Below are 24,369 nucleotides of genomic sequence, written 5' to 3' on the forward strand. Positions count from 1 at the left end.
ACTTTCTAGGCAGCCACATGTGTTAGTGACCACTTAGAGTCTTATTTGTATTGCGAGTTGTTGCTTCCTTGACTGATTTAGCGACGATAAAATTTTATTCGGGTATGGTAATCAAAGGCTAGCAGGCTAGCTTGGCTCATTTGGGTAACTGAGTTCCATAACCCTGCTGAGATCTTGCACCTTTCAGGAAAATTAATGTTTATTGTTTTAAATGCAATTTCTGTTGTAGTTGTTTCAGTGTTAGCCCTCAATATTTGCATGTTACCTCTTAAGTCAGAGGCATATATATATTGTGCTGAAAGATGATACCGCCGTCGGGAAAAACATCAAGCGTGGAGGGAAACATGTGGTTCGCAGCTGTCAGCGTATCTTCGATTACTACTACAGGTCCGATGGAAGCACAGAAGAATGTCTGTCACCACATAATACTGCTCCCACACCCTGTGTTCATTGCGCGCTACACGTTTCAAGCCGCCTTTAACGTCAATGACGGGGTTGGTGGAGACAACCATCGATCAAGTGTAGCAAAAATGTGGTTCACTCGAAGAGCAGACACGTGTCCATTGATCGACGATCGACTCCCAATGGTCCCGTGCCTTGTGAAATAGTATTTGGCGACGCCGTTGGGCCAACAGGTGAACTAGAGGAAGGTGGTCTGCTGCGGAACTCCGTGTTCAACAATGTACGGTGAACGGTGTGTTCCCAAACACCCGTGGTGCAACAGCATTGTGCTCTTTCGGCGTAGATGTCACAGATCACCAGCTATTCTACTTTACAGAGGAGACAAGTCTCCGAGCCCCACATTCTGTGAAAAGTCTTGGACGTCCAACCATTTGGCGCGTAGAGGCAGTTTTACTGTTTCTCCACCTTTTCACGTAGACGCTCACGATAGTAGCACGTGAACATTCGACCATGCCTCTACGTTTTCGAGATACTCGTTCATAGATCCTGCATAATAATAAACCGCCCTTTGCTCAAATGGCTCTAAGCACTATGGGACTTAACATCTGAGGTCATCAGTCCCCTAGACTTAAAACTGCTTAAACCTAACTAACCTAAGGACTGCACACACATCCATGGCCGAGGCAGGATTCGAACCTGCGGCCGTAGCAGCAGCGTGGTTCCGGACTGAAGCGTATAGAACCGCTCGGCCACAGCGGCCGGCCCGCTCTTTGTCAAAATTGCTTATCTCAATGGATGTTCCTACTAGACAGCCCGTATCTTCGATAGGGTGACTCACTTCCGTGTCTGCCCTGCATACATATGTGCTCGCATCGCCATCAGGAGGCATCCAACGTCGCGGTGGGCAATGGCCATACTGAAACTCTCTGGCAGATAAAACTGTGTGCCGCACCAAGACTCGAACTCAGCACCTTTGCCTTTCGCGGGCAAATGCTGTACCAACTGAGCTGCCCAAGCACGACTCACGTCCTGCCCTCACAGCTTCACTTTTGCCAGCACCTCGCCTGTGGCTAAGCCATGTCTCCACAATATCATTTCTTTCAGGAGTGCTGGTTCTGCAAGATTTCACAGGAGAGCTTCTGTAAAATTTGGAAGATAGGAGGCGAGGTGCTGGCAGAAGTGAAGCTGTGAGTCGTGCTTGGGTAGCTCAGTTGGTACAGAACTTACCTGCGAAAGGCAAAGGTCCCGATTTCGAGTCTCGGCCTGGCACACACTTTTAATCTGCGAGGAAGTTTCAGATCAGCGCACACTCCGCTGCAGAGTGAAAATCTCATTCTGGAGTGTTCATACTCTTTTGGCTGGTCAACGTATATTCAAGAGTGAATTCCATACGGTGTTTCCATATTTTTGTACAACCTCTGCAGAGAAGATAATTTAAAACTGTGGGTGTAGTATTGTGATGGAAGCAAAGTAGTGAATAGAGAGACAGGTCTAGAGAGATGGACGGAGGGTGGTAGAGGAGGTAGGAAAAAAAGGGAGGAAGGCGGAAGATGTGAGTAAAGGAACGCCGACGAAGTGGAATAGACAAGAATGAGACATGAAACTTCCTGGCAGATTAAAACTGTGTGCCGGACCGAGACTCGAACTCGGGACCCTTGCCTTTCGCGGGTAAGTGCTGCAAGGTTCGCAAGATAGCTTCTGTAAAGTTTGGAAGGTAGGAGACGAGGTACTGGCAGAAGTAAAGCTGTGAGGACGGGGCGTGAGTCATGCTTGGGTAGCTCAGTCGGTAGAGCACATGCCCGCGAAAGGCAAAGGTCCCGAGTTCTAGTCTCGGTCCGGCACACAGTTTTCATCTGCCAGGAAGTTTCATATAAGCGCACACTCCGCTGCAGAGTGAAAATCTCATCCAAGAAACAGACAAAGGTAAAAAATTTGGACATGCAAAACATGTGACTGAAAAGTAGTGTGCTGTGTGTGTGGGCGACGGTACTCACTGGGTCGCAGCCCCACGGCGGGCAGCGGCAGAGGCGGGCCCAGCAGGCCCTGGTCTTCATCATCCCCCGGCATCGCCTCGCCGCGGCATCCTGGCCGCTCCTGCAACAGGTACAAGGTGACCCAACTATAATACCTAGGAGCGAACTGAACCAGTTCAGAGTACACGTTAGATATAGAGGGCGAGCATCAGCAAAACCGACCAATTGCAGGGACTGATTCCTGAAAGGAAATGCAGGAAGAAAGATCGGACGAACATGTGTCCGGAAATGTACGGGTGCGTGCAACGATAACAAATCGTTCTGGAACAGAGTACGGAGCTGTATCGCATTCACGTCACAAAAAAATGCTCAAAGTGGCTTCCATGGGGTTGCAGGTAACAGGGGTAGTAGCGCTTGACACGCAGAATACACATAACCGTACTTTTGAGTTATACCTTGCTCATGGGCCACTTGTCTTGAGCTTTCACTAGGGATCGTCTCAGTATCCTGTAGAACCTATTCATTCAAATCTGGTGTACACCCAGTCCGGCACCTGCCTCCACATTCAACTGTCTGAAAGGATCAATGATCACACAATCGCCCAAAACGGTCTTGAAATGTTGTGTGATGTGGTTCGTATCTGTGAGGGTACTTGTTTACGTATAGCTGTAGTGCCCCTTCCTTGTTTCCATTTGCTTGGCCGTACATAAACTCCATCTCGGCTAGTTCCCTACGTTAGTACTGGACCATTCTGTTGCTAATATGGCTTCCGCTGTGTTATTCAGTGGTTTGGTATTTAACTAACTTGTAAATGAAAATGATAATCTTATTTTATTACCTTGAGTAATTACTAAATGATTTTTCTCCCGGCTAAAGATTTCGTCAAGTTGCTAAAGAACTCCAAGTTAACGTCGTGTTAAAGTGTTGGCTGTAAGTTTTGTGTCACTAAAAAAAAAATGGTTCAAATGGCTCTGAGCACTAAGGGACTCAACATCTTAGGTCATAAGTCCCCTAGAACGTAGAACTACTTAAACCTAACTAACCTAAGGACATCACACACACCCATGCCCGAGGCAGGATTCGAACCTGCGACCGTAGCAGCCACGCGGTTCCGGACTGCAGCGCCAGAACCGCACGGCCACCGCGGCCGGCAAGTGTCACTAAATCACAGTTCATACAACACATTCTATACAACTATTGATTACGATGGAAGTAGTTATCTTCAGCAAAATGATCATTAAAACCACCGAATATCAGCCACGCACAACACTGACGTATGTTACCTGAAACAATATTCTTCGCAACTCGTGCTTAATTAATTTCGGCTCCATACATCAGTTAGAAAAGTTAGTTATAATGATAGTGCTATGAGCACTGTTTTTAAAGAACCAATCTGATTCGAATTATTTTCATTAAAGTGAGTTCGGGACCACCGGTGCACATTTATTTTTACACATTTGTATTACGTTCGGAATTTATGTCTGCAGAATTGCGTGATTTGAATTTTCCGCTGAGATAATTGTTAAGATCGCGGCAGACAATTGATAGAGACTTTGTATTGTTACAGCAAATAAGATAAGTGTTTAAAATGCTTATTAAACTCTACTTTCGTATTGTGCACTATTTAGGCTTCATCAGGAAAACATTTGACTTTTTTCTATGGAAAACACAGGAAAAAAAACGCGATACAAGTCGCTATCATCAATGGCTGTGCTCCTTGCAGCGGAAAGAAATAATTAACACAGATAATGCTTACTGAGAGGAATTAAAGTTACAAGTAATTATTCACTCATGTTTATAATAATAATGAACTCTATTCTCAAGTAATAATTAACAAATAATTACAATTTATTAACAGACCTCAGTTTGTTATGCATCCGCAACCTACAAAAGCCATCCAACAAAAAGTAAAAACAAAGGAAGACAAACGCAGATCATAAAAGGAATTTGCAATTATCATAGTCTTTGTATGATACACATCGATATGTTCAATTACATCATAAAATATTACACAAATAATTAATATTTATCATTTTTCACTGTTTTTTCATATGTTGAACAGATAATGTTTACAATTGTTAGAGGCATAATTTCCACTCGTTGCAGTGTAGCTAAAATTTATCTCGTGGATGTTACACCAACAATGCGTTGCGTTAATCACATTGCGTGCAACACAAAAGGAACACACGGCACGTGGGCAGAGGAATTGTCATTCTCCACCCCTATTTACCGTGGCAACGGTACATTTCCGGACAGATGTTCATAGTGCTTTTTTCCCTCCATTTCCATCCAGTAATCAGTCCCTGCAGCTTTTCGATTTTATTAAAGTTCATCCTGTGTAGATGATAACAGAATATGTAATAATGTATTTTTACTGTGATAAACCATAACATAAAATATTGAGTTGGTGCATAAGGTCGTAGCATTTTCCATAAGCTTAACAAACACCACAGATACACATAACAGAGACTTTAGTCATCAATAATATGTTTCCATTCACTGTCTACAACAACCTCCCAACGTTAAGGTAACATTCCGATTCCGAAACTGTAGAAGTTACTTGGTTTTGAGGCGAAGAACGCCAGAAAGGAAGTTCCTTAAAACTTATTCAATAGGGAGCGGAACAGGTGAAAATCTAAGAGCCTAAGATGAGGTAAATAAGGTTGGTGCAGGATGACTTCCCAATCCAATTCCTTCACAGTGTTTTTTGTCACTCTAGCAGAATGCGAATTAAAGTATTACTTCATGCAGTGGTCGTTGTTCTTGGACTGAGTCTGCAAGACGTCTCAGTTGTTGAAAATAAATGTGAGCAATGATGGTTAGACCTCGGGGTAAGCAATTCATAGTGTGCCACACCGTAGCTGTTCCACCATATGGATGCACGCAGGCCTTTCCACGGGAAGTTGCTTCTTTGTTTGAACTCAACCAATCCTTCCTTTTCTCCATTTCAGCATAAAGACACCAGTTCTCGTTATCAGTAACGATACAGGATAGTAATGGTCGGAGTTGTTCATTAGCCAATTGATGATGAGCAAGCAGAGACTCACATATTGCCACCCACTCATTTGTATGATTTACAGTGTGCGGTACCCTTGATGCAAATGTCGTCCAGTGTGTAATGATCACATTTAATCACCACAGACAGTTGTCAAGTACACTTACCTTGATCAGTGTGGATTAATGCGTTTAATCGACCTTCACAAAAAGCCAAAGTCTTTATGAATGTGGAGAGTCACTGATGTCAAAACGATCCTCCTTAAAACGAGAAAACTAATATGCCTTGCTCTATCCAATGGCATTATCCCCACACACGATGCAAATGTTTCTGGCTGCATCTGTTGATGTCACTCTTCTTCTGAACTCAAACAGAAGAATATGTCGGAGGTGTTCCGATTTCTTCTCTTGACACTCCAGTTTGTAGCGTCTACAGCTCCATTCGCCATCTCCAAATGACCAAATGACAATATGTGCACTCGAGTAACAACAGTGAACTACAGATAACAGAAAATCGGAATACCAAATCGCAAAACGAAAACGCTATCAGTCTATACACCAACATAATATATTGTAGTGCCCCTGTTTTCAGTAAGTACTCTACAGCCCACTCGGTTAGCCGTGAAGTCTAACGCACGGCTTTCCGGATTGGGAAGGAGCACTTGGTCCCCGGCAGGAATCTGCCCGGCGGACTTGTGTCGAGGTCCGGTGAGCCGGCCAGTCTGTGGGTGGATTTTAGGCGGTTTCCCATCTGCCTATGCGAATGCAGGCTGGTTCCCCTTGTTCCGCCTCACCTACACTATGTCGGCGATTGCTCCGCAAACAAGTTCTCCACGAAAACGTACACCACCATTACCCTACCACGCAAAGTAGGGGTTACACATTGTCTGGTGTGAAACGTTCCCTGCGGGGGGGGGGGGGGGGGGGGGGGGGGCGGAGGGATGAAGTGGACTGCGGTAGTCGTCGTGGGGTTGCGGACCACTGCGGCTGCGTCGAGGACGGAGCCTCTCCGTCGTTTCTAGCCGCCTCCCCCCCCCCCCCCCAAAACATACAAGTACTCTACAATGTCCTTCAGACATGTATGTATGTATGTATGCATGTATGTATGTATGTCTGAAATAATAGGCATTGCTGCGATCGGGTGCTGTATGAAATAAAAGAAATGAATTTTCACTTGCGAGTATGATCATACTCCTTGTGCACAATGTACTGGTAACAATGAAAATTTATGCTGGAGCGTTACTCGAAACTGGATTTCTCTCTTTTCACGAATAATTGCTTAAGGCCTCGGCCATGTGAGCGAAACTCGCCGGCCGCTTTGGCTGAGCGGTTCTAGGCGCTGCAGTCCGGAACAGCGCTTCTGCTACGGTCGCAGGTTCGAATCCTGCCTTGGGCATAGATGTGTGTAATGCCCTTTGGTTTGTTACGTTTGAAGTAGTTCTAAGTCTAGGGGACTGATGACCTCAGATGTTAAGGCTTATAGTGCTTAGAGCCATTTGAACAATTTGAGCAAGCCTCCAGGACTGATCCAAACTCATTCAATTGCTTTCATTCCCGCACAGGGAGAGACTTATGAAAAACTGTGTATGTCTGAAGGACGTTTCAGAGTTACACAGTATTTCATTACAAGTCAAGGCAGCGACAATAATCATAAGTCTGTCTCTATGCGGGAATCACAGCAACTGAGCGATTATAGGAGACACGGTGACATATGAATGTTTGGGTCGGTGCTGGAGGCATTCTCGGATGGCCGAAGTGGTTAGGGCAACTGCATGTGTTAAGTGGGAAATCCGGTCTTGAGTCCCGGTCCCGCACAAATTTTCATTGTCACCAATACATTGTGTAGCTGGAGTCTAATCATATTGTTGTGAATACATTTCTTGTATATATAATAATGTATGAATCTATCATGGAACGATGATAAAACTCCGTCTGTTTCGTTATCTATTAGTTTCTCGAATGTTGGGCTTTAGTATGAGAGATGTACAGTGTAACATCCAAGAGATAAATTTTAGCTACAGTGCGACGAGAGGAAATTATGCCTCTAACAGTTATAAACTTTATCTATTCGACACATAAAAAACTGTGAAAACGATGCTAAATATTAATTGTTTATATAATATTTTATCATGTAATTAGACATATCGATGTGTATCATACAAAGACAATGATAATTGTAAATTCCTTTTATGATCTGCGTTTGTCTTACTTTGTTTTTACCTTTTGTTGGATGTCTTATGTAGGTTGCGGACGCACATCGAACTGAGGTCTGTTAAGAAATTGTAATTATTTGTTAATTATTACTTGAGAATAGAGTTCATTATTATTATAAATATGAGTGAATAATTATCTGTAACTTTAATTCCACACTCAATAAGCATTATCTATGTTAATTACTTCTTTCCGCTGCAAGGAGCGCAGCCATTGATGATAGCGATTTGTATCGCGTTTTTGTCTGTGTTTTCCTTAGAAAAAAATCAAGTGTTTGCTTGATGAAGTCTAAATACTGCACAATACTAAAGTTTAATAAGCATTTCAAATACTTATCTTATTTGCTCTAACAATAGAAAGTCTCTATCAATTGTCTGCCGCGATCTTAACAATTATCTCAGCGGAAAATTCAAATCACGCAATTCTGCAGACATAAATTCCGAACGTAATACAAATGTGTAAAAATAAATGTGCACCGGTGGTCCCGAACTCACTTTAATGAAAATAATTCGAATCAGATTGGTTCTTTAAAAACAGTGCTCATAACACGATCGTTATAACAAACTTTTCTAACTGATGTATGGAGCCGAAATTAATTAAGCGCGAGTTGCGAAGAATATTGTTTCAGGTAACATACGTCAGTGTTGTGCGTGGCTGATATTCGGTGGTTTTAATGATCATTTTGCTGAAGATAACTGCTTCCATCGTAATCAATAATTGTATAGAATCTGTTGTATGAACTGTTATTTAGTGACACTTACAAAACATAGACAACACTTTAACACGACGTTATTTAGTAGTTACTCAAGGTAATAAAACAAGGTTATCATTTTCATTTGCAAATTAATAAAATACTAAACCACCGAAAAAAACAGCGAACGCCACAACAGGGAGAATACATGTTGTTACTAAATAAAACATACCATGAGCCTAACACGAACACGTCTTTCTCTCGCTTTCCAAACGTAACAATTTCTCATTTATGAAATAAATGATAACAGTACCAATAAATATTACTTAGATTTATCCGTTTAGCTCTTAACACACTCCCTAGCAATACATGGGCTCATCAACATGTATTGCTCATCAACAATTAGGCCGTTGAAGTGCAGGTCAAGGCCAGCAGCAGTACCTACACACTGCTCATAGGTTGACAACGCGTCAGTTTCGCGTAGCCCGCGGCACGATGCTTTCACAGAACCAGTGAGAGGCGACAAGAGAGTCAATGTTTCTCTAGAGCCGAAATTTAAACCAGTGTCTTGTTTTCTGTTTTTCGATGTATTAATGAATTGAGGGAGAAGTCATTAAACTTACAATCGTCGTTGACAGCACAGTAACTCTCTTTCTTCCGAAAGTACAGGGTGATTCAAAAAGAATACCACAACTTTAGGAATTTAAAACTCTGCAACGACAAAAGGCAGAGCTAAGCACTATCTGTCGGCGAATTAATTGAGCTATAAAGTTTCATTTAGTTGTACATTTGTTCGCTTGAGTCGCTGTTGACTAGGCGTCAGCGTCAGTTGATGCTAAGATGGTGACCGCTCAACAGAAAGCTTTTTGTGTTATTGAGTACAGCAGAAGTGAATCGACGACAGTTGTTCAGCGTGCATTTCGGACGAAGTATGGTGTTAAACCTCCTGATAGGTTTTGTATTAAACGTTGGTATAAACAGTTTACAGAGAATGGGTGTTTGTGCAAAGGGAAAAGTTCTGGACGGCCGAGAACGAGTGATGAAAATGTAGCACGCATCCAGCAAGCATTTGTTCGCAGCCCAGGAAAATTTCAGCAGGATGGAGTGCCACCACATTGGCACTTATCTGTCCGTAACTACCTGAACGTCAACTACCCGAGGCGATGGATCGGCCGCCAGGCAGCCCGTGACAGAGCACTTCATCACTGGTCTCCAAGAAGCCCTGATCGTACCTCCAGCGATTTTTTCTTGTGGGGGTATGTTAAGGATATGGTGTTTCGGCCACCATTGATGATCTGAAACGAGAAATAACAGCAGCTATCCAAACTGTTACGCCTGATATGCTACAGAGTGTGGAACGAGTTGGAGTATCGGGTTGATATTGCTCGAGTGTCTGGAGGGGGCCATACTGAACATCTCTGAACTTGTTTTTGAGTGAAAAAAAACTTTGTATATACTCTTTGTAATGATGTAACAGAAGGTATCAGTATTCGCTTTCGTTTCTCATGTTTCCCTATAACGGACCAAGGATCGTATTTCCATGATTAACATCCACTCCACTGTAATTTCCATTTCCTCAGTGCACAGAGTACATCTCACACTGATCTTCCCCACCTTAGTTTCACTCAGGTGCCAATGTGTAGGGGAAAATTTGATGAACTAAGTTCCCGTCCCTTCGCGTGTCAAATTCGACAAGAGAACGATAACTAATGCCATATTTTGCAATGCTTCTTCAAAAGTACCAGTTTTTCTTTGCCAATAGTTGTAGTAGGTAATACAAATGAGAAAGGTACTAGTTTCATGCACAGTTCTTGTAACCGTCATCCTATGTCAGTGACGAATTCGAGTTGCCTTGGGTAGTGTTGGATTAAATCACCTCCATTACAAAAAATTGTTCAAATGACTCTGGTCACTATGGGACTTAACATCTGAGGTCGTCAGTCCCCTAGAACGTAGAACTACTTAAGCCTAACTAACCTAAGGACATCACACACATCCATGCCGGAGGTAGGCTTCGAACGTGCAACGTAGCAGTCGCGCGGTTCCAGACTGAAGCGCCTAGAACCGCTCGGCCACAGCTGCCAGCTATCTGCATTACAAATCAGGGCTTAACTACATTTTCTATGGATAGAACTGGGACGGCCATTGCACTTAGGGCTGAAGAACGATTTAAAATAGGTTGGGATTTAAAATGAGAGAAAACGGTGCTATACTGACATACGCCAGGAACGACCATTTGTTAACTCTTCTCAAGGTTTATGAGCGATAGTCCCTAAACATCTACGCCAATTTATACTACCATTAATCGTAATAAAACACCAAGTATGTTTGAATTGTAACAAATAAAGAAGAGACACTGAGGTCAACGAAATTTAATGCCTGTCTCTTAGCAGTGAACACAGCTGAATCAGAAAATTATGACCACATGTGTTATAGCGTGTTGGTCAACTTTAGGAATGCAGTACACTAGCTAATCTACGTGGCATCAATTGAAGTCCGAGGGAGGTTATCGAAGGCTCCAGATGTTTACGCATAGGACGCACAGATCCCGTGAACTATGGGCCGGTGGTTTGTCGGCGCGGATATGGCACGTCATAGCGTCCCAGATACGTCTCATCGGGTTCAGATCAAACGAAATTGGTGGCCAAAACATCTACGAGAGTTCACTATACACTGAGGTGACAAGTGTCTCGCGTAATGGAAGTGGAAATGAGCGTTTGGCGTCATTGTCCGCCAGGCCCCTTACGGGGCAGGTCCGGCTGCCTTGGTGGGGGTCTTATTACATTCGACGCAACATTGGGCGACCTGCGAGCCGGGTGGGGATGAAATGATGATGGAGACAACACAACACCCAGTCCCTGAGCGGAGAAAATCCCCGAGCCAGCTGGGAATCGAACCCGGGCTCCTTAGAACGGCAGTCCGTCGCGCTGAACATTCAGCTATCGGGCGGACATCTCGTGTAGTGCAGCAGATCGACGTGGCGTGTACTCAACAAGTCGTTGGAATCCCATGCGAAAATACACTTCTGGAAATTGAAATAAGAACACCGTGAATTCATTGGCCCAGGAAGGGGAAACTTTATTGACACATTCCTGTGGTCAGATACATCACATGATCACACTGACAGAACCACAGGCACATAGACACAGGCAATAGAGCATACACAATGTCGGCACTAGTACAGTGTATATCCACCATTCGCAGCAATGCAAGCTGCTATTCTCCCATGAAGACGATCGTAGAGATGCTGGATGTAGTCCTGTGGAACGGCTTGCCATGCCATTTCCACCTGGCGCCTCAGTTGGACCAGCGTTCGTGCTGGACGTGCAGACCGCGTGAGACGACGCTTCATCCAGTCCCAAACATACTCTATGGGGGACAGATCCGGAGATCTTGATGGCCAGGGTAGTTGACTAACACATTCTAGAGCACGTTGGGTGGCACGGGATACATGCGGACGTGCATTGTCCTGTTGGAACAGCAACTTCCCTTGCCGGTCTAGGAATGGTAGAACGATGGGTTCGATGACGGTTTGGATGTACCGTACACTATTCAGTGTCCCCTCGACGATCACCAGAGGTGTACGGCCAGTGTAGGAGATCGCTCCCCACACCATGATGCCGGGTGTTGGACCTGTGTGCCTCGGTCGTATGCAGTCCTGATTGTGGCGCTCACCTGCACGGCGCCAAACACGCATACGACCATCATTGGCACCAAGGCAGAAGCGACTGTCATCGCTGAAGACGACACGTCTCCATTCGTCCCTCCATTCACGCCTGTCGTGACACCAATGGAGGCGGGCTGCACGATGTTGGGGCGTGAGCGGAAGACGGCCTAACGGTGTGCGGCACCATAGCCCAGCTTCATGGAGACGGTTGCGAATGGTCCTCGCCGATACCCCAGGAGCAACAGTGTCCTTAATTTGCTGGGAAGTGGCGGTGCGGTCCCCTACGGCACTGCATAGGATCCTACGGTCTTGGCGTGCATCCGTGCGTCGCTGCGGTCCGGTCCCAGGTCGACGGGCACGTGCACCTTCCGCCGACCACTGGCGACAACATCGATGTACTGTGGAGACCTCACGTCCCATGTGTTGAGCAATTCGGCGGTACGTCCACCCGGCCTCCCGCATGCCCACTATACGCCCTCGCTCAAAGTCCGTCAACTGCACATACGGTTGACGTCCACGCTGTCGCGGCATGCTACCAGTGTTAAAGACTGCGATGGAGCTCCATATGCCACGGCAAACTGGCTTACACTGACGGCGGTGGTGCACAAATGGTGCGCAGCTAGCTCCATTCGACGGCCAACACCGTGGTTCCTGGTGTGTCCTCTGTGCCGTGCGTGTGATCATTGCTTGTACAGCCCTCTCGCAGTGTCCGGAGCAAGTATGGTGGGTCTGACACACCGGTGTCAATGTGTTCTTTTTTCCATTTCCAGGAGTGTATTAAGCTATGCTGCCTCTATAGTTGTCCATAATAGACAAAGGGTTTCCCGTGCAGGATTTTGTGCACGAATTGCCCTCTTGATTATTCCCCATAAATATTTGACGCTATTCACTTTGGGATCTCTGGGTGGGCAAACCATTCGCTCGAATTATCCAGAATGTTTTTCAAGGAAACCGCGAACAACCGTGGACCTGTGACACGGCGCATAGCCATCCATAAAAATTCCATCATTGTTTGGGAACATGAAGTCTATGAATGCCTGCAAATGGTTTTCGAGTGGTTCAGTTCCAGCACAGGACTTAATCCATTCCATGTAAACAAATCCCGTAGCATTATGGAGTCAACATAAACACGCACAGTGCATTGTTGACAACTTATGTTCATGACTGCGTGGAGTCTACGCCACACTCGAACCCTACCATCAGCTCTTACGAGCTGAAATCTGGATTCATCAGACCTGGCTACGGTTTTCCAGTGTCTAGGGTCCAACCGATACGGTCACGAGCCCAGGAGAGGCGCTGCTGGCGATGCTATTAGCGAAGATTCTCGAGTCAGTTGTCTGCTGCCGTAGCCCATTAAGGCCAAATTTCGTCACGATCTCTAAAAGAATACGTTTGTTGTTCTTCTCACTTTGATTTTTACCGTTATTTCACGCAGTGTTGCTTGTATGTTAGCACTGAGCTTTCGGTCGCTAAGTGAAGGCCATCGGCCACTGCTTTGTCCGTGGTGGAACGTAATGCCTGAAATTTGGTATTCTCGGCACAATCTTGGCACTGGCTCCAAGTGTATAGTTCCAACTACTACTCCGCGCTCAAAGTCTGTTAATTGACGTCGTGCGGCCACTGTCAGGTAGGGAACCATCTCGCATGAATCACCTGAGTATAAATGGCAGCTCTACCAATGCACTGCCCTTTTATACATCGTGTATGGGATATTAGCTCCATCTACATGTATGCATATCGCTAAGTCATGACTTTTGTCACCTCAATGCAATGCTCCTCAAAACACTGTAAGACGATTCTAGAAAATACCAGCACATCAAGCATGAAGGAATGCAAGTGATCCGCAGTAATGATGAATTATTCCACAGTGTCGTGGTGCCTTCTATTCCTAAGAATGGTCTTCAGGAACACATTGACTCCATATCTGCGAGGCGGCCGCAGTGTCAGGACCTACACAGTCATCAACGCTGCGAAGCAAAAAACTTCAATTTCTGCAGATCTCGATTCCGCCGCTGTCGAATTCCGGATATTGCCGGTAGATGTTTGTTTTGCTTGCACGGGACGTAAAATAATTTCCCCAAAGCTGAACATCAGATATGATTTCAAAAATATAAATAGGCTGTATTCTTTTCTTAATACAGAATGCAGATTCCGTTGTCCATATGTACTTAATGTGGTAGCACTGAAACGCTTGTAGTTTGCATAAATTCTTTCAAAATATAAGTTACATGCTTGGACTGTTTTCTGCTCCCATTTTATTTTTACTCTGAGTTCTCCGAAATTTCGGCAGCTATCTATGGCATGAGGATGCATTATGCAACAGAACTCACTGAATTAAGTACATAACGTGCATCCACAGAACATATTACCTGTACTTAAAAAGTGTCATGATCATCACTCCAATGGCAAAAGATTCCGAGCTTACCCCCATTTGAATCTTCAGGAGAGGGGGAGGTGACTGGCGATATACCATCAGACTTTCGGAAAAATATCATCCACACAATTCCCAGCACTGCAAGAGCTGACAAGTGCGAGAATTATCGCACAATCTGCTTAACAGCCCATGCGTCCAAGATACTGACGAGAATAATATACAGGAGAATGGGAAAGAAAATTGAGGATGCGTTAATTGACGATCAGTTTGATTTTAGGGAAGGTAAAGACGCCACAGCCGGAGTTTTGACGTTGCGGTTGATAACGAAAGCAAGACTGCAGAAAAATCAACAGACGTCCGTAGGTTTTAGCAACCTGGAAAAAGCGTTCGACAATGTCACGTGGTGCAGGATATTCGAAATTGTGAAAAAAGTATTGGTAATCTATAGACGGGAAATGAGCTATATGTACAAAAACCAAGATGGAACAATAAGATTGTAAGACCAGAAAAAAAAAATGCTCGGACTATTAACTGTGCAAGACAGGTATGTAGTCTTTCTCCTCTACTGTTCAACCACGGATGCAATGACAAAAATGAGAGAAAAGTTCAAGAGCGAGATTGAAATCAGAAGTGGAACGATATCAATGATAAGTTTCGCCGATGACATTGTTGTCCTCAGTGGAAGTGAAGAAGAACCGCAGAATCTATTGAATGGCATGAACAGTCTGAGTAGAGGTTATGAATTGAGAGTAAATCGAAGGATGACGAAAGTATGCGAAATAGCAGAAATGAGAACAGTGGGATCTGGGGATGATGAAGTAGGCGAAGTTAATAAATTCTGCAACCCAGGAAGCAAAATAACACATCACCGACGGAGACACGAGAACATAAAAAGCAGACTAGCACTAGCAAAAGTGGTGTTCCTGGCCACGAGAAGTCTACTACTGCCAACCATGGGTCTTAATGTCAGGAAGAAATTTCTGAGAACATGCATTTGGATTACAGCTTTGTGAGGTAGTGAAATATAGATTGTAGGGAAACCAGGACAGAAGTGAATCGAATGTTTCCAGATGTGGTGCTGCGGAATAACGTTGAGAATTGGGTGGCCTGATAAGGTAAGAAATGAGGAGCTTCCTCGCACAATCGGCGAGGAGAAAAAATGGGAAACACAGACAAGAAGAAGGCACAAGGCAATAGGAGGTCTGTTAAGACGTCAGGGAATAACTTCCATGGTACTAGAGGGAGTTGCAGAGCTTAAAAACATTAGCAACTCGGAGATGAAAAGGTTGGTACAGGAAAGGAATTCATAGTGGGCCGCATCAGCTAGTCTCAAGACTGATGAATCCAAAACAAGCCATTCCCAAATATACATACTGTATACAAACCGGAAAGAGATAATTACAAAGAAACCATTGCTTACAGACACCAGCATTATAAAATCAGATTAAAGCCGAATAAAAAGACCGCTTACAAATTTTAAGTTGTTAACAACACAATTAATGTTTCGGGTTGCAGTCATTTTCAAGGGCTGTTCGAGCGCGCGAGAACTTCAGTTCTGCAAACTCTTAACGTCTAATTTAATATGAAGTTCTAACGCTTTGTCTTTTACCTCCAATCCACTTCCGCGCTCTTAAGTCTGCTCGAACGGTTGTCATTAATTGTTGCAAAATTAGTTAAATCTAGTGCTGCTACTGGAGTGGTGGTTATGGGCAGTTCGTGGTAGCCATTGATATGAAATAAAGTAAATTGTAAGCAGGCTGTTTATGTTTTTATGTTGGTAACACCACGTAGCGCTCTGTATGAAAATCACTGACTGCTGTGCGAAGTCTGTGGCTGGTTTGCATTGTTGGAATATTTGCTATTGTAGTGTTGGACAGTTGGATGAACAGCGCGTAGCGTTGCACAGTTGGAGGTGAGCCGCCAGCAGTGCTGGATGTGGGAAGAGATAAGGGAGAATTTTGAGAGCGGACGGTCTGGACGTGTGTCCATCAGAAAGGGTAAATTTGCAGTACTGGATATCATGAACTGATATATATATATGACGACTTTTGAACATTATTAAGGTAAATACATTGTTTGTTCTCTATCAAAATCTTTCATTTGCTAATTATGCATATCAGTAGTTAGCGCCTTCAGTAGTTATAATCCTTTATTTAGCTGGCAGTATTGGCGCTCGCTGTATTGCAGTAGTTCAAGTAACGAAGATTTATGTGAAGTAAGTGATTAAAGAAAGGTATAGGTTATTGTTAGTCAGGGCCATTCTTTTATAGGGATTGTTAAAAGCCGGCCGAGGGTGAGCGAGCGGTTCTAGGCGCAACAGTCTGGAACCGCGCGACTTCTGCGGTCACAGGTTAGAATCCTGCCTCGGGCATGGGTGTGTATGATGTCCTCAGGTTAGTTAGGGTTAAGTAGTTCTGAGTTCTAGGGGACTGCTGACCTCAGAAGTTATGTCCCATAGTGCTCAGAGCCATTTCAACCATTTTTTGATTGTTGGAAGTCAGATTGCGTTCCGCTAAAAATATTGTTTGTCGATTTAGCGTTGATCAGAATAACTAAAGAGTGAAATGTCTGAGTACGTTGAGTTCTGCTCAGCTGTTTGAAAATCAAATAACGTAAGAGGTTTTACAGCACTGTGATTTCTAAATTTTTCCATGGGGGCGTTTCAAAATGAACATTAAAAACTATGTAAGGACACGTGGAAATAGTATCCAAATAATTAATAGTTGGCAACGTCATGTAATTAAATGGCTTACTACTTTGAAAACTATAGCTACGATAATTTGTACATTACAAATAGTACGGCCACATCCATGTCTACAGTACGTCGATGATCAGCAATCCATCTCACGGGTTGTGGTGGAGGGTAGCACGTTCTACTACTAGTCATACGTTTTTCTGGTCCACTCGCGAAAAGAATGGGGGAATAACGACTATCTACATGCCTCCGTGTCAGACCTAATTTTGTCGCATGTAATATCATTCATGGTTCTTACGCGCAGTGTAGGTTGGAGGCAGCGGAATCTTTCTGAAGTCGGCTTCAAATGGCGGTTCTCAAATTTTTTCTCAATAGTCTTCCTCGAAAAATATGTCGCTTTCACTCCAGGGATTTTCATTTGAGTTCCCGAAGCATCTCCGTGACAATTGCACGTATTTTTATTGTTCGATGCCTTTTGTATTGAGGACCTGTGGGCGTTATACGATGGATCAAGATGAAGCTATTTTTTTCGAGGGTAATCCTAAAAGTAAGATCTCCTATTTTTTTTATTAGTACAGAACTCTGTTTGTGTGGCAGTTGGTCACACTGTTATGAAGAGTGCTTCACGCGCTGTGTTTAAACATGTGCACGCCGCGCTGAGGCGCTCAGTCTTGGCAGCCGGAGAATGGAGCTCCCGTTGGATGTTACCGCCTAGTGCGAATTGCCCGTAGTTATTCGGGTTTTGAACGCAAAGGGCACTGCGCCAATTGAAATCCATCCCCTTCTGACGGAAGTACATGGCGAGTCGTGCATGGATGTCAAAAATGTTCGTAAGTGGTGCAGAGAGTTTGCAGCTGGTTGGACCGAAATTCACGACGCACGAAGAAGCGGGAGACCGTCAGTTTCTGAGGAGACAGTGTTGAAGGTTGAGCAAAGCATGAGTGAAGATAGGCGGATCACCCTGCAAGACCTCTGCACGTTGGTTTCTGAGGTTTTCCGAAGCACTGCTCACAGAATTTTAACGGAAACGTTGAACTACCGGAAGGTGTGCACAAGATGGGTGCCACGCATGCTGACTGAGGATAAGATGCAGCAACGAATTGATTCTTCGCACGCATTTCTTCACCGCCCTGCAGCCGAACAGAACAACTTTATGGACTCAATTTTCACTTGTGACGAAACTTGGGAATAATACTTTACACCTAAGACCAAGCAGCAATCACGCCAGTTCATAACTTTATGAACAGCATGAAGGCGAGTATGACATGGGCATATAAAAACTGCCACAGCGTCCACAAAAATGCATCGACAGAAATGGTGATTATGTCGAAAAATAGCTACATGTTCAAGCTGTAAACTGATGTAACCCATTGTACAAATAAACAGGTCTATGTACTTATAAAAAAATAGGAGACCTTACTTTTGGGATTACCCTCGTATGTGTGCGTGAAGGATCTAATGCTTGTGGAGCTGTATTACCTGTTGGTGATTTAACTGTACATTATCAGAAATAAAGAACCTTGAGTAGAAAAAAAAAGGAGGGGCACTCTGGAATCCTCTCTGTGTGAAGCACCCCAGAACTGTGATTTATTTTCAAAGAATATTTTAAGAATTTACCTTACTTACTAGCGATTCATCAAGAAAATTAACACATTTAATAACACTACGTAAGCATAGAAGTAGCTGCCAGGGAGTAACTGACGAAATCATAACAAAATTCCTTTTAACAATTGGGAATTTTATTCACTTCAATAGTGCCTAAAAGCATTTTTTAAAAGAAACAGATTTAAAATTATAACCATAAAGCACCTTCTAAATATCAAAGTTACAAAAAAAAAAAAAGTTTTCACTGTATGAGCTTTCGGGCAGAGAACCTTGCCGCCTCCCCCCCCCCCCCCCCCCCCCCCCTTTTTGACAAGGTTGTAGTTACGACCGCTAACAACAGCGTCTGAAAGACTACACTGGTGCAAATCTGCAACACACCAGGTTACAATTTACACAAGCTCACAAACTATGCACCCGGCCCCCCCCCATTAGGACGGATGGAAATGGTACTAACACCAACATTTAAAATATTAACCTTGCCACCGAAGGTGCAACTTCATTTTAACTTCTAAGAAAAGTCTTTCGGTGAAAGGGTGGCAACTTTATATACTAAAATGGTCATTTAAATAAAAGTCCACGAATTGCAATCTTATTTAAAATTCTACAAGTTTGGCCAAACCAGAGTTAAGATGCTCTACAGTACACAGATACCGCCTCTCAAGATCATAGGCAATAAAATCAAAGATCAAACATATTACAGGTATTAGGCCGTTACACTCGAAGCAATAAATTCGTTGAAACACCAAATCCGACAATCATGACAGAGGCAGCCACTAACGTACAGTAGACTGCCGAACAACCCGAACCGCAGGTTGCTCTAACCCATCCCTACTCCACAAGGGAAAAGCGGACCACTCAATTTATAAACAACCACCTTCCCGCGGATGGGCAAACGGAGAAGAATGGTAGGACGACACCAAAGCAAAACAGCTGGTGACCTCACGAAGAAAACAAGTAGAATTTAACAAAAGTAAATCAAACAACGTATCACCAATCACTTCTAATAAACTGCGATATCTCGAGAAGACCTGGCGCAGCATCCCCAAATCGCTCTCCCGAATCGTCCGCTTCCAGCCGTTTCCGCTTCAGTCTGGAACCGCGTGACCGCTATGGTCACAGGTTCGAATCCTGCCTCGGGCATGGATGTGTGTGATGTCCTTAGGTTAGTTAGGTTTAAGTAGTTCTAAGTTCTAGGGGACTGATGACCACAGACGTTAAGTCCCATAGTGCTCAGAGCCATTTGAACCATTTGCCAGCCGCTTCAACAGACGCAGGAAGGCGCGTCGATCTCCCGTCTCACGGGGTCGCAGCTCGCACGACTCATGTCGTGGGTCGCTCTCGTGTCGACCGCGAAGCCACTACCCCTCGCTATACGCCGCGGCAACTAGACTGACGTGGCGACCTCACACTCGCTGACGTTTAAGACGGGCAAGTCATCGTGTGTCTCAGAGCGCGACCGACCAACTGACCGATCCAACCGCCAATAACCATTGCATGAGAAAACTCGAGCAGACTGGCGGCCTAAAGCGGAGTCTCAGATGCAGGAACTAAGCCCCGACCGCGCGACCACTTTCTGAGTTTTTCTTCCTGGCGGAGTGGAAAGACTCGCATTTTGTCGACTTTAAAGGCTGATCCGCACGACAGACTTACTAGCACTCCGAACGACAGATACACTAACTGCCTAACAAATGCGGATGAGAGATAGACTAGCAAGTTGGGAACGAGAGTCTGACCCAGACCGACTCACTGGCGAGTTCATAGCGCCCCTTAAATGCACGTGAACAGGCAACCTTTACCCTTCCCACCAGAGGGAGACACCAAAGCTGCGATTGCCACAGCGGCGCCAGCGCCAGAAACGGAGGTCGACTGCTTCACACAACGCGCTGCGGCGCGCTCTTCAAAACAGCAATTTTTACCACGGCTCAACCCTTGTGCATCTATGTAAATTACAGCTCGATTGCGTGGTAGCTCAAGACACAACTGTATGCCGCACCGCGGTTCTGCGGGTTGCCTACGTAAGATTGCACAAAGCCGCGCCGTTTACTGTTGCCAGGAAGCACCGATGTGAGTGCAGCGACACCTCGTGACATCCAAGTCAAAGGTTAACATGTGTGGAAAGGCACGCTCTATGTGTGGTCCATATTATCTCGGATATTAACGTGGATGTTAGGAAAGGACGGAAGGAAGGGTTATTTCTCCTTTTTCTGTACATAAGGATCGTAACCGATACTATCGAAATTTACTTTTTCCGATAACGCTGTTGTAACAGGTCATACTCAATTTGGAGCATTAAAGAGACTAAGATAATGTACAGATTACCACCTACCTTCTTAAAAACAGAGCCATTAGGAACACAAGAGATAAACAATGTAACCACATGTGAAACAATTTTCGTTATCTTTTAGTTTGACATCGTATGTAATAATAAATACAGATTAAGCCCACCTTCAAACTCTCACGTACTTCATTAACATAGCAGTCATGAAAGAACTTCTGGATAAGACATAGAAATATGAAAACTATGAAAAATGTAAAAATAAGGACATAAAACTACACTTATGCCCTTAAGAGCCTGGCCACATTATTTGAACATACTGAATCAAGCTACATACCCATGTTCTTTTCTCTGATCTCTTTCTAATCCTAGCAATGGAAACCACTGCAGTCAGGTAATACAGGAAACAAATAAAACAATTACAGTAAATTATAGAAGTCTGGTGGGTGTATACTATAGTAAAACAAATCTCATTGGCCCCAAAATGCCACAGATAGACACAACAAGGAGACTCGAAATCGGGAAGGAGCTGTTATCACTAGTATTTGCTAACAAATGATGGGAAACATGGAAATTGCTAATCTGCAGTGACTAGTTCAAAACATATAGGAGACGGACCACATAGTAGTACTAGTATATAATTCTAATGAAACAATACGATTTCACATATGTTGCTAGGCGAATGACAAACGGGTAAATGAAAAAAGCGCAAAGACCTTAGGCACTCAACGTGGAACACAGAAATTGGTTTCATGCTGCGAGAACAGAATATCATTGTGGAGCAGTACAGGATCAAAAATTGGCAAAAAGCTAAAAAACGTTAACAGCAGTCAGTGTTTGATTGAAATGTTCTAGTAACTTCCTGAGTTTTATAAAAAATATAAGAAAACAGTTCATACCAGGTTTCGATCAACATGTGATCATCATCAGATCGTTACATACTTCTTGCTCACTCCTGGAGGTGATGGCAGCGAGCTCTAGCTGCTCTTATCGATGCTAAGAGCAACTGTTGCGGGATGATCAGACATTGGCCGAAACCGGTTACAATTTTTTAAAATAAAACATTTTACGTGGTTTAGACTGACATTATTATATTTTAAATACTAGTTTATGACCGCTGACATTTCCTAAAATCACGTTTAAAAGCATTTTGCGTTAAAGGATTTCGAAGGGTATTTCAACTTCCTCCTGAGTATCCATAACACATATTTTATTTTCTCGTGGGGTATGGACGATCTGGCCACCATCGTCTACATTCAGTGTCTCATGGCTCGCTAACTGTGGGGGGGGGGGGGGGGAGGGGGGGGCGAAAAGACCTACTGCTGTTGCTTGTGGATATGCGTTTCTGAGCCACTGGCAGATTGATAACGGACAGGTAGTTAGCACGAGCCCACAGCAGTACGGTTTCAGGAAGGGGAAATCAGTCGAGAACGCTGTAAATAACGCTATACCCATTGTTAACACCTCACAAAACTCATACACTATAGCATAATGGTCGATTAGCTAGAGCATTCTATAATTTATGGTAGCTTGCGTGTCCCGACGAGTGAAGCAGGCAGACTGACTGCCCTCCGACATTACTTCACAGACACGTGAAACTGCAACGTCTCAAAGAAGAAATTGTGAAAAAGGCTGCTCTTAGCGTCTGTTTGTTTTCTAGAGTTCTGAGATGTTTGTACAGAACATCTGTTAAGTCCCGTAGTGCTCAGAGCCATTGGAACCTTTTTTTTTTTTTTAGCATGACAAGGATAACAATTATAGGGATACATAAAAATTTTTAGATTAGCTATAAAATTACAAAACAAAGATATATCCATGTTTATGGGCAATAGCAGGAAACGCTGAGTGACGATAAGCAACTGCTGAAAGGAGCAGCGCAGCTATTTCTTAAATACTGGAAGCTACGCCTACAGCTGACAGCATGAAGTCAGCGATATTCAATCAGGTGTAAGTCGAAAGAATTATGTACAAAATATGTACTTATTAGTAAATACAGCGTCAACATTACGTAGAATAATTTTATAATAAAGAAGAAAAAGCTTGTTAGTGCACGTATTGCGAAATAAATACATTAATAACTTTAAAATGAAACACAAACAACGAGTTCGTAGTTGTAGGCATTCGTAGTGTATAGGCTGCCCTGGGCCCTGGAGCGTGCTGGAAGAATAACAATAACGTTGTTGATTTCTATGAAAATACTGGACGCCGTTCCAATTATGTAGTGGCAGAGCAATTTTCTAAGAGATGCCGGTGAGTATCGATAGGAGATGTGCAGCAGACGACATTGGATACAAGTGTGAAGTAGTTGGCTTCTGTGGAAATGGTAGATGTTGATCGCAGGCGGTTTTCATTGAAGTGGCAACAAACCTCGATAAATGAAGCTTAGGTAGATAGCGTCCCACAGACGCGATAGATGCTGCTTCCAATACAATAGCAAACAGTAATAAAAATGGTATGGAGGATATCAATATTATAGAAAAATGCGTGGACATACTCTGAGGTGACAAAAGTTATGCGATTGTGAGGTGCACATATACAGATGGCGGTAGTATCGCGTTCACAAGATATCAACGGGCAATGCATTAGTGGAGCTGTTTTTTTTACTCAGGTGAATCCTGTGAAAAGAGTTCCGACATGATTATGGCCGAAGGACGGGACTTACCAGCGCGGAATCGTAGTTGGAGCTAGACGCATGGGACATTCCACTCAGAAAATACATCGGGAATTCAATATTCCGAGATAGACAGTGTCAAGAGTGTACTGAGAAACCAAATTTTAGGCGTTACCTCTCACCATAGACAATGCAGTGGCCGACGGCCAAGGGCCAGCAGTGTTTGGTAGAATTGTCAGTACTAACAAACAAGCAACACTGCAAGCAATAACAGCAGAAATCAATGTGGGGCGTACGACGAACGTTCCTGTTAGGGCAGCGTGGCCAAGTGTGGCGTTAACGCACTATGACAGCAAACGATCGACGCGAGTGTTTTTGTTAACAGCACCGTATCGCCTGCAGCACCTCTCCTGGACACGTGACCATATCGGTCTGACCCTGGACGACGGTCCAGTCAGATGAGTCCGGATTTCACTTTGTAAGAACTGGGGGTAGGATTCGAGTGTGGCGCAACCCTCAGGAAGCCAAAGACCCAAGTTGCCAACAAAGCACTGTGTAAGCTGGTGGTTGGTTCTTTTTGTTTACATGGAATGAACAGGGTCCTCTGGTCCAACTGAACAGGAAATTCACTGAAAATGGTAATGTACGGCTACTCGGAGCCCATTTACAGCCATTCACAAACTTAATGTTCAGAAACAACGATGTTTTGTCACCAGGTCATGTTAACGATGGTTGGAGAACATTCTGCACAATTAGAACGAATGATGCGACTACCCAGATCACCCGACATGAATCCCATCGATCATATGGGACATAATCGAGAGGTCAGTCCGCGGAACAGTAGCACATGGCTGAGCGCATTGTGACATGT

General features: G+C 44.0%; 1 protein-coding gene across 2 annotated transcripts in view; it reads right to left on the bottom strand.

The window, feature by feature from the left end:
• LOC126353821 (potassium voltage-gated channel subfamily KQT member 1-like) overlaps positions 1-24,369 on the bottom strand; it is a 2,608,463-nt gene that overhangs the window by 1,820,893 nt on the left and 763,201 nt on the right. For both annotated transcript variants that reach the window (XM_050002939.1, XM_050002938.1), the window contains exon 2: positions 2,397-2,496. In XM_050002939.1, coding sequence (XP_049858896.1) covers positions 2,397-2,469 — 73 coding nt within the window. In that variant the 5' untranslated portion in view covers positions 2,470-2,496. The remainder of the gene's footprint in view (positions 1-2,396; positions 2,497-24,369) is intronic.

Source organism: Schistocerca gregaria, chromosome 3 (genome assembly GCF_023897955.1).
Source record: "Schistocerca gregaria isolate iqSchGreg1 chromosome 3, iqSchGreg1.2, whole genome shotgun sequence".
Classification (NCBI taxonomy): Eukaryota; Metazoa; Arthropoda; class Insecta; order Orthoptera; family Acrididae; genus Schistocerca; species Schistocerca gregaria.